Source organism: Oncorhynchus masou, chromosome 7 (genome assembly GCF_036934945.1).
Source record: "Oncorhynchus masou masou isolate Uvic2021 chromosome 7, UVic_Omas_1.1, whole genome shotgun sequence".
Classification (NCBI taxonomy): domain Eukaryota; kingdom Metazoa; phylum Chordata; class Actinopteri; order Salmoniformes; family Salmonidae; genus Oncorhynchus; species Oncorhynchus masou.
This window is the reverse complement of record NC_088218.1, coordinates 24,801,907-24,813,565: the sequence shown is the minus strand read 5'-3', so window position 1 is coordinate 24,813,565 and position 11,659 is coordinate 24,801,907. Positions and strand designations below refer to the sequence as shown.

The 11,659-nt window shown below is 41.4% G+C and overlaps 1 protein-coding gene across 1 annotated transcript in view; it reads left to right on the top strand.

Annotated features, from left to right (window-relative positions):
• Positions 1-1,837: 1,837 nt before the first annotated feature.
• Positions 1,838-11,659, top strand: part of LOC135543572 (aryl hydrocarbon receptor-like) — a 73,405-nt gene continuing 63,583 nt past the window's right edge. The window contains exon 1 of the mRNA XM_064970950.1: positions 1,838-2,158. Within this exon, the coding sequence (XP_064827022.1) occupies positions 1,855-2,158 (304 nt within the window). The 5' untranslated portion in view covers positions 1,838-1,854. The remainder of the gene's footprint in view (positions 2,159-11,659) is intronic.

The window sequence follows — 11,659 nt, the reverse complement described above, 5'->3', positions numbered from 1 at the left end:
GAAATGTCATTTTCTCACCTGAGGAAAGGTCCTCATGGTTATTTTAGTTATAGAAGGGCATACCCAAAATGAGTAAATCAAGATAAATAAACTTCACTAAATATATAATTGCATAGCCGAATAGCCAACCAACTTTACAAATAGTTGACAAGTTGTGCCAGTGACCAAATGGAACCTTGAGCTGATCCTATTTCTGTTAATTGCACGCGCCCTCAAACCTGAGGCCTAATCCTTGCGCGCGCCCTCTAACTCAAGGCCTCTGATTCGCGCGCCCCCACTTCTGATCCTTGCGCGCTCTTGCACAAATCTGTGCCAGTTGTCTGGTCAGTTCAGTCCAATGCGTGTATCCTGGAATAACTGGGTTGTGAGGGGGGCTGTGGGCTCAGGTTGAGAGCGCGCTTTAGCTGCTCGTGCCACAAGAGATTTGCAAAGAAGCGTTAGCGAAAAAGCGGCAATATGTTTCAATGTCGATATTATTTCCCCCTCTATTTTTTCCCACTAATGTTAACTTTGTATCGAAACGAATGATGACATGGACTTTGCATGATGAGGAAGGCATTTAATAACGGATGTCAACAGCATTTTACGCACAGGTTAAACACCGCGGAAGGGATGCACTTGCTGCCACTTTTTGACGAATGTCAATTCAGCATTGCTTATTTGTTGGTAAACTATATTTCATTGTGATACGGCGTTCAGTTGCACGCAATGGCATTGACATAATCGTTGTCAGTATTTGTTTGTTTGTTTGCTTAATTATTTGAACCGCCTGACAAACATCAACGTCATTGATGTAGGACAAGAGGACTGATGAATCGGTGCATTGCTTGATCCATTCTTGAAAACAGTTCCTTCTGGACATGATCTGGGGATGAGTAGATAAGATAGGTTATTAGACGACCATTACCGGGTTTATGTAGATCGGCTCGGTCTACACTTAACATAGAATAATTCGGCGATACCACAGGCTACTAGTAAAGCCTCAACCATGTATGCTGGACGGAAAAGAAGAAAACCGGTGCAAAAAGGGTACGTGAGAGTTTTTTGAACATTGCATTAGCTTGAATAATGAACTAAAATGGCCCACCATAACGTTGTTATTATTTTGTATTATTTGATAATGTATGAGTCAACGCTATATGACATGATAATCACTCACGATCCATCCAAATAGCATGTATATATCTTCAATATTCTTTGGTGCAGACAGATGTGGATATATATATATATATATTATAAGCAGTATGTTTATCCAAGATAGTATAATGTGTCAGGATAATGATGCATAATGTTATGTCTTGAATAAAAATAACTCAACACATAATTTGACTCATAATCATGATGAGGTCAAATGGTTGAAGTTATGTTCAATTCAAATGGAGAGAGATGATTCAATATGATGATTCAATTTGATTCGATTTGAATCTTAACGAACCCATGCCAGTGCTCCGGGCACAGGTGCAAGGCGCGTGGGCTCGTGCTCATCATTCTCAGGCCTTTGGTATTTATTTTCGTTTCATTATTTTTCATAGTTCAATGTGCTCTTGTATCGTGTGAAACGTTCAAGTACTTGTAACTTGACTATTCCTATTTTTTCACACTGTATTTCAAATGTTATTATTTCTTATCTATAACTGGTTAAAAAAATAAGCTAAAAAGGAGCAAAAATAATTATTAAACTTATAAGGAAATAAGAAAATTATTATAATAATATTGTTATTATTATTGCTATTAGTATTATTATTGATATGATGATTATTTATTATTAAACATATAGTATTATTATTAATACCAATATTTAATTATATGATTTATCATTCAGCATCGAAGTGAAAGACCAAAAGTGAGTACTGAATGGCAATATGTCCACTGTTTACCTTCTTATCAACATTGAGAGAATTAGCTTACTGGCTTCATAATTTCCTCTGTGATTCCCTAATAAACCCCATGTCTCTTCTCCTGCTCAGAGAGAAACAGACAGCTCCGTCTGAAGGGACCAAGTCGAACCCATCAAAGCGCCACCGGGACCGTCTGAACTCTGAGTTAGACCGTCTGGCCAGTCTACTGCCCTTCCCAGAAGAGGTCACCTCCAGCTTGGATAAACTCTCTATCTTACGGCTCAGCGTGAGCTACCTGAGGACCAAGAACTTCTTCTCAGGTGATTGTGTGTGTGTGTGTGTGTGTGTGTGTGTGTGTGTGTGTGTGTGTGTGTGTGTGTGTGTGTGTGTGTGTGTGTGTGTGTGTGTGTGTGTGTGTGTGTGTGTGTGTGTGTGTGTGTGTGTGTGTGTGTGTGTGTTGGCTGCAGGTAACTGTGTGGAGGTTATACGCTTAGGATATGCACTGTAGGGACATACAGTGGGGCAAAAAAGTATTTAGTCAGCCACTAATTGTGTAAGTTCTCCCACTTAAAAAGATGAGAGAGGCCTGTAATTTTCATCATAGGTACACTTCAACTATGACAGACAAAATGAGAAAAAAAATCCAGAAAATCACATTGTAAGATTTTTAATGAATATATTTGCAAATTATGGTGGAAAATAAGTATTTGGTCAATAACAAAAGTTTATCTCAATACTTTGTTATATACCCTTTGTTGGCAATGACAGAGGTCAAATGTTTTCTGTATGTCTTCACAAGGTTTTCACACACTGTTGCTGGTATTTTGGCCCATTTCTAGAGCAGTGATGTTTTGGAGCTGTTGCTGGGCAACACGGACTTTCAACTCCCTCCACATATTTTCTATGGGGTTGAGATCTGGAGACTGGCTAGGCCACTCCAGGACCTTGAAATGCTTCTTATGAAGCCACTCTTTCGTTGCCCGGTCGGTGTGTTTGGGATCATTGTCATGCTGAAAGACCCAGCCACGTTTCCTCTTCAATGCCCTTGCTGGTGGAAGGAGGTTTTCACTCAAAATCTCACGATACATGGCCCTATTCATTCTTTCCTTTACACGGATCAGTCGTCCTGGTCCCTTTGCAGTAGGTATGGTGTTCTTTGGATGCAACTCAGCATTCTTTGTCCTCCAAACACGACGAGTTGAGTTTTTACCAAAAAGTTATATTTTGGTTTCATCTGACCATATGACATTCTCCCAATCTTCTTCTGGATCATCCAAATGCTCTCTAGCAAACTTCAGACGGGCCTGGACATGTACTGGCTTAAGCAGAGGGACACGTCTGGCACTGCAGGATTTGAGTCCCTGGCGGCGTAGTTTGTTACTGATGGTAGGCTTTGTTACTTTGGTCCCAGCTCTCTGCAGGTCATTCACTAGGTCCCCCTTTGTGGTTCTGGGATTTTTGCTCACCGTTCTTTTGTTCATTTTGACCCCACGGGGTGAGATCTTGCGCGGAGCCCCAGATCGAGGGAGATTATCAGTGGTCTTGTATGTCTTCCATTTCCTAATAATTGCTCCCACAGTTGATTTCTTCAAACCAAGCTGCTTACCTATTGCAGATTCAGTCTTCCCAGCCTGGTGCAAGTCTACAATTTTGTTTCTGGTGTCCTTTGACAGCTCTTTGGTCTTGGTCATAGTGGAGTTTGGAGTGTGACTGTTTGAGGTTGTGGACAGGTGTCTTTTATACTGATAACAAGTTCAAACAGGTGCCATTAATACAGGTAACGAGTGGAGGACAGAGGAGCCTCTTAAAGAAGAAGTTACAGGTCTGTGAGAGCCAGAAATCTTGCTTGTTTGTAGGTGACCAAATACTTATTTTCCACCATAATTTGCAAATAAATAAATTAAAAATCCTACAATGTGATTTTCTGGATTTTTTTTCTCATTTTGTCTGTCATAGTTGAAGTGTACCTATGATGAAAATTAGAGGCCTCTCTCATCTTTTTAAGTGGGAGAACTTGCACAATTGGTGGCTGACTAAATACTTTTTTGCCCCACTGTACATATGACCAGTTATTTGGACATTTCCTTAAAAGAAAAGAAAAGAAAATATAATTATTATATATTATATGTTTTTATTTTTTTAAACTGTACTCTGCTGAAAATAATGTATTAGGTTGTATTATTCAATTCCTTCTAAATGTATTAAATAATTGTGTTGTCTTGGCAAGGCCTTTCTAAGGAATGTTGCAACGCTGTATCCTTTCACATTTTCTTCTCAAGACACACCACATACATGATGTGAAGACAATCCTGAACTACTCGAATAAGCTAATCAATGACATACAAAAACATATTTTTATACACTTTCAATATGGGGTTTTCTATGCCAGAATCCCAACCTTTTCCGCCCTTCCTGTCTTAGGATGATGCTGCAGTGCAGGCGCTGAGTTCTGGAGGTGGTGATGGGTCATGCATAATTAAAAGAAATTGAGCTTAAATCATTTATAAAACAGAGGGAGGAAAATGTTTGTTTTAGACAGTCAATTTTAAAATGGCCGTTGAGGTGAGTCGAATGGAAACAGTGAGCATGACCCGACTCTGCCGTGGGTAAGAGCTGTGTTGAAGATGCTGCATGGGGAATGGAAAGTGCATAGCTGGAGAGGAGAGGAGGGAAGGGGCAGGGTTGAGATTGCTTAGGGGACTATCTTCAAGGCACACCGGAACAAAGCTCAAATATTGTGGCGATGTTTCACCTCAATCACTTCTGGACCTTACTACCCAATGTGTATGGTTTTAAGGGAAATCATCTGAATAAATGAATAACATCGCGTAGGTTCCCTCCGTCTATTTGGAAAGGGAAGGGAGATTGGAGGTTTGCGTTTGGACCATAACAGGTTTGCGTTTGGACAATAACAGGTTTAATATTGGAGAGGACTCCACAAGGAGTTGTTTTAATTCAAATACCAGGAGCAGAGACTCCCAGGAGAGAGATTAACCAAGGAGAAATCCCTTCCTTCCATCCCATCCACCACACTGTTTAACATAAACTCTTAGGAGAGGAAGAAAGAGGGGAGAAGGAACCAAAAGGGCTGAATGTAATGAAGTATGATGAGTCCTCCATTACTGTTTTCCTGGGATCAACAATGTGATCATGTGTGAACATGCCCCGTCTCTCTGTAAGGCCCTTTGGATAGAAGTCGCTGCTCAATGACATATATGATACATTATCTTACACCATACATCAACAATTGATTAAGTGCAATTGGAAGAAACTGTGTTTCATTTAATTGATTGAATACTGAATATTTTCTAGCCGCGTTATGTCGGCAGCAATGTAAATGAACTTATACAATGTAACACTTGAAGGAAAACTACAAATCTGATCACATTTTTTGAATAAATCATGGCTAGCTACAATAAAGCCTAGTTACAGAAAATTGCTGTGGGTCTTCCTGCATACGATGGTACCGTTTTGCACCATTTCACCCAAACTGCTGTACCAGTGTACCACTATAGATAAGGGTACCACATGCGTATGACACTCGTGTGTAGCCTTTGCAGTGAAAAGAGTACAAATGCTATTTGATGTGCAGGGATTAGAAACGTTATGTCATGTTTTACAGGCTTTTAGTGAAGAGCTTGTGTGGTTTTTAAATGGAAGTTTAGCATCGCTTTTAGATTCAACTGGCAACTAATACTTCATCACAGCATTTGTGCTGCGCAGTCGGATGGCTTGGGATTCTGGGTATTGGTATGTGACGTGGCTTTGATTTGATAGGTTTTGACCAATGGGAGCTTGACTGAGGTACAGTAGCCTCGTACTGTACATCATTTAGCATTGGTAGATTGTTAGTTCCATGGTTGTCCACTTTGCCCTGGGTCTGACAGAGACTGTTAATGAGTCTAACCATTTGAGATATTCAGAGTGGCTTTGGAGCACACAATAGGGCAATCTTTGCAGGGTTTTGTCACAAAGGAGTGATCATGAGAGAGGGAGAGGGAGAGGGGAGAGAGGGAGAGGGGAGAGAGAGAGAGGGGGAGAGGGGAGAGAGAGAGAGGGGGAGAGAGAGGGAGAGAGAGAGAGGGGGAGAGAGAGAGAGAGGGAGAGGGAAAGACAGGAAGGGTGGGTGTGGGGGTATGGGTCACATAAGGGTGGAAACAGTTAAGCCAGACCGTAAAGCCTGACTTATTTGAGTTTTTTGGGTCATGTTTTTGCTTATGTCATGGTAATAGTCTCGTGTGGCTCAGTTGGTGGAGCATGGCACTAGCAATGTCAGAGTTGTGGGTACGATTCCCACGGGGGCGACCATTATGAAAATGTATGCACTCTCTACTTTAAGTCCCTCTGGAGAAGTGGGTCTGATAAATGACTCACATGTCAATGTTAAGCTGTTACATGACGCATCTGAACTGTTTCCAGATGTGCAGCTTAGTGTCGACATTCATTCATATGGTGACAATTAAATATGGTGTGAAGACCAGTTTACAAAGAAATGTTCACACACTAAGGGCTCTATTTTCATCTGGCGCTAAGGAGGCGCAAGTGTCAAACGCACGTTAGTTTGCAATTTCGTCGTCACTGGCATTTTCCAGCCGTAACGCGAGGTTCGGCAATTTGCCTGTCTTAACATCGGCTACCTTGGGCTGAGGTGGTAGGGTTGGCAAAATTTGAGTTGTTTCCTTGAAAACAATTGTTTTCTCCCAATTTAATTGAATTTGATTAAAAACCAAACACAGCCAACCCTCCCCTTAAATCAAGACTGGTTTAAGCAACATCGCATAGGTGCCTATTTTTTATCCTGGCCATTAGCCAACTAGCCTATGACTAAAGAGGTTTTCAATGATCTACTGAGAGTGCTTTGAAATACTTTGAAGGTTTTTGCTTTTTCATTATTCACAAATCACATACCTGCATGCTTCATTTCACTTATTCAGTAGCCTATCCAGCCACATTATCAAAGAGCGCCCCTCATTCGATTACCAAAGACACGCTACTCCAAACTATTCAGTCATCCATATCAACGGGTGATATTTTAAAAAATTTGCCTCAAACATAGTCAACGATACAATTGACAGAGACCTAGTGTATTGTATAGACTTGCGAATGTTATGCTTAAAACCATTTAGGCCTAAGTGTCAAATCAAATCATATTGTATTGGTCACATACATACGGTTATCAGATGTTATTGCGAGTGTAGCGAAATGCTTGTGCTTCTAGTTCCGACAGTGCAGCAATATCTAACAAGGAATATCTAACAATTCCACAACAAATGCCTAATACACACACATCTAAGTAAAGGAATGGAATAAGAATATATAAATATATGGATGAGCAATGACAGAGCGGCATAGACTAAGATGCAGTAGATAGTATAGAATACAGTATATACATATGAGATGACATGTAAACATCATTAAAGTGGCATTATTAAAGTGACTAGTGTTCCACTTATTAAAGTGGCCAATGATTTCAAGTCTGTATGTAGGCAGCAGCCTGTCTGTGCGAGTGCACTGTGTGTACACAGTGCCACGGAACGAGAGAAGCCATTTAAGATATCATGCTTCTGACCCCATCCTGTTGAAATATATTGTAGCGTTTTTAAAAACAGATTGTTTTCCATGTCATATCAAGCCCTCTGCTACCCTTACCCTAAGCCTAGGCTACTAAAGCCTGGTTCAACAGCAATGTGTCATGTCTTTTTTATCCTGGCCTTGCAAAGTCGCCAATCCCTTAAAAGGTGTTTAATGCTTTATTCGTCAGAGTGCCTTGACTTGAAAATATACTGCTCGTCCTAAAACATGCACACATGTGCCTACCTGCATCCCTCATTTAGCTTGTTCAAGTATCCGTCCCCATCTCCAAAGAGCGCCTCTCATCGGGTTAACAAAGACACTCTCCCCTCCCATCGTATTTAAATGATTCAGTACTATAATGTGGTATCAGTGGTAGGCCTTGGCTATATCTTGCTATTTGAGAACGTGCCTCACACATACAAGACAAATCACGGGAGCTGAGTATTTGTTATTTGAGGAGAAGTGCAACGCGTGGAGACGTGTTGGCTTGGCTCTTGCAGCCAATTACAAACAATGTTGACTGCCAACACTCCAAACATAGGCTATTGAGCAAACACTGTTTTTTGTTGTTGTTGTTGCTATTACTCGTTATTTAACATTTAACTGTAGTATCAATCCACAACGGACCAGGACAAGAATATTCCGTGGCCCCCGGCAGAATTGGAGTTGATGATGACAATAACCTGCAGATCTTGAGACAACAGCATGCCGTAGTAAGCCAGTGAGTGGCCAAGCCCTCGTCACATCTGCAACTTGTTTATTCATCAAAACCCAGCCCTTTCACGCCACCGCCAGCTATTGTGCTCGTAAAATAGCAAAAAAATATATATTTCCGACACACCCTCAGAACCCTTAGCGCCAGCACTTAGATTAATCCTTGCGTTAGGTTTGTTAATATAGAGCCCTAAAAGTTGTATATTGGTAGACTGTAAATTATGAGATAAGATTTACAAATATGTTTCAGATGAAACTGGCGGTAAATGATGCCTATGATGCCTCAAGCAACCTCAGAGAAATAAGGATATACTAAGTAAATTGAAAATATTTTAAACTAATTTATCAACCGTTGTACCCTCCATATTGAATGTTCTTAGTCATTTGAAAGAGGGGTTGAGACTGCGTTATACTGCAGCAAAGACTACAACTATTGTAACAGTGTGTGTGTGTGTGTGTGTGTGTGTGTGTGTGTGTGTGCGTGTGCGTGTGCGTGTGTGTGACCACTGTCTAGGTGTTTTCAAACACTGGAAGTGTTCTGCCTCACAACGCTGTAACCCTGCTACTTTCTCTCAAACGATCTCTCAAACGGGGTGTTTGATCATAGTCTTGCCCTTTTTGTTGGCCTTTTATCTGGGTACTGGGTAGAGCTTCTGCATGTTTCCCTTCTGCTATCACATGGCAGTATGCAGGACCGACGCCAGCTTCAAAAAGATGGAAACCGTTGATTAACACGTGTAGGGTGGAGAACAGGAGATCTGATTATAAACTGATCATTTACTCAAAATCAACCATTATGTCATCGTTTGTCCACCATTGATAAACTTGATAAACTGTGTTGCAAAGTTTTATCCAGTATAAAACTCTGCAGTCGTTCCGTTTCAATTTGCCCACCTGCTTCTGGATTTTGTAGACATACCGTTTGATTTAGATAAAGAGTATTCTGTCTTTTCGATGTCTCTCTCCAACTAGCGGAGATGAGGTGATGATGGTGTTGTTGTATTTTCTGCTTGCCTCGTGCCGTTACACCAACCCGGTCACCCCTGCCTGTGCCTGCCCCCCCTCTCTAAGCTCTGTTTAATTGAGTGTATCTGTCACGCCCTGACCTTAGAGATCCTTATTTATTCTCTATGTTTGGTTAGGTCAGGGTATGACTCGGGTGGAAAAATCTATGTCTTCTATTTCTTTGTTGTTTTGCCGAGTGTGGTTCCCAATCAGAGGCAGCTGTCTATCGTTGTCTCTGATTGGGGATCATATATAAGTTGTGATTTTCCCATTTGGGTTTTGTGTGGTGTTATTTTCTGTTTTGTGTCTGTGCCTGACGGAACTGTTCGCTTTCGTTTTTTTGAATTTGTTATTTTTGTTTGAGTGTTTCTTGAAAATAAATATCATGAACACTTTCTACGCTGCGCTTTGGTCCACTCTTCCTTCTGATGACAAGAGTTACAGTATCTCCATGTTTCTTATTCCCACTCTTTTGTAAAGGCCTCCCGCAGACCGTTGCCACGGTTGTCTCGCTCACAAAGGACGGATTTTCCACTCAACATGGGTTACAAACGTGCCCAACTGTCTTAAGATAGCTTACGGCACAGCCTTGGATTTGTGTCGCGTTACAACGATAGCTAAACCTCAGTGGCCGGAGTAGAGTAGATCTGCTGTCTAGATCTGGTGGGTTTTTGCCTCAGATCGCCCGGTCTTCTTTACATCCATGGTTCGATTGATTTGAATGAGTCTCAACCATGACGCTTCCAGATCACATTGGTAAATGAACTCCCAGTGGTTTTGCATGAGACCCCTTCTCTTCTCACATGGAGAGAGAATGGGACCCTGTGCTAACGATCTTATGACTGGTCCATGATGAATTGACGAGAGCCAATGGAGAAGTGATGGATGAGGACTTTGTGGACCACACAGAGCCAGAGAACAAGACAAAGGTTTGTCTGAAACTGGTTAAAAAGCAAATACCAAGTGGGTGGCTAGAGAGCAAAAACTAACAAAGAACCCCGTTATAGAAAGTTCAGTTCCAGGTCTTGAACATTAAAGAAATATAGCTTTTATAAGTGTAACATTGTTAAACAGTTCTCAGAACTGAGACACAAAATAAAGTGTCGCTTTTGTTTTCAATGTCTTACTATCAAACATATTGTCATTACATCGAGCTGAAAAGGTGCATTTGAGGATAAAAGTATTTTGGAGTAAAAACAACAGGGTTAATCCACTTAAAGAGGGTTTTATACTCCTTTGAAAAAGAAAATAAGAAGGGGGGTGGAAAACCCCCAGCAGCACAACAGAATCAAACCTTGTGGACACAAAAGGGCCAGTCTTGTGCTGCTATGTCAAGGTAGCCAGACAGGAATACATTGGTCTTAAAAGGTCACTTTGGTGTGATTACCGGAGTGTACCTTCCCATCAACTGACCTATTTTCTCATGGTTCAACCTACTGTAGTGCCCAGTGCTATTAGAGAGGGAGATAATGAGATTCAGTAGATAAAGAAGAAACTGAACTAATAGTCTCTCTCTCCAAATTCCTGCTCTTTACCTTACACCATCAGTCTGTCAACAAGCTTTTCTTAATTCCTGGAAAAACTGATCCCGTAGTGTGTGTGTGTGTTTGTGTGTGTGTGTATATATGTGTGTATATGTGTGTGTGTGCAAAGCACTGTCATTATGTTCCATCAATGAACCCCCTCACACACACAGACACACACCGTGCTCCAGCCACAGGCCTCCATATTTTCACAACAACAGCCATGTTTATTTTGGCTAAGCCCAACCCTAGTTTCCCATCCCTCCCCAGTGTGATTGTGTGTTTGCGTGCGTGTGTGTGTGTGTTGAACTGATCACAGCCCTGGTCACTTATTAGACTGAAGCTTCCATACAGATCAGTCAAACTGTCTTATGAGGAGTAGAGGAAAACAGACCCCTGCCAACACAGCTTACAGTTCTCTTAATTGCTTTGGCAGCTTTCAGGTAAACTTTGAGCATGATGACAATTTTAGACAGAGAGAGGCTTACTGTAGATTTGAAATGGAGACATGATGAGCTACGAGTTCCCTCCTCCTTCTCCATCTCTCTCCTCCTGTTAGCACTAGTCACAGCTATCTCTCCCCTCTCTCTCTCTCTCTCTCTCTCTCTCTCGCTCTCTCTTTCCTCCTGTTAGAACTAGTCACAACTATCTCTCTCCCCTCTCTGTCTCTCTATCTCTCTCCTCCTGTTAGCACTAGTCACAGCTCTCTATCTCTCTCTCTCTCCCCTCCTGTTAGAACTAGTCACAGCTATCTCTCTCCCCTCTCTGTCTCTCTCTCTGTCTCTCTATCTCTCTCCTCCTGTTAGCACTAGTCACAGCTCTCTCTCTCTCTCTCTCTCCTCCTGTTAGCACTATTCACAGCTATCAATTCATTTCAAGGGGCTTTATTGGCATGGGAAACATGTGTTAACTTTGCTAAAGCAAGTGAGGTAGATAATATACAAAAGTGAAATAAACAATAAAAATGAACAGTAAACATTACGCATACAGAAGTTTCAAAACTAT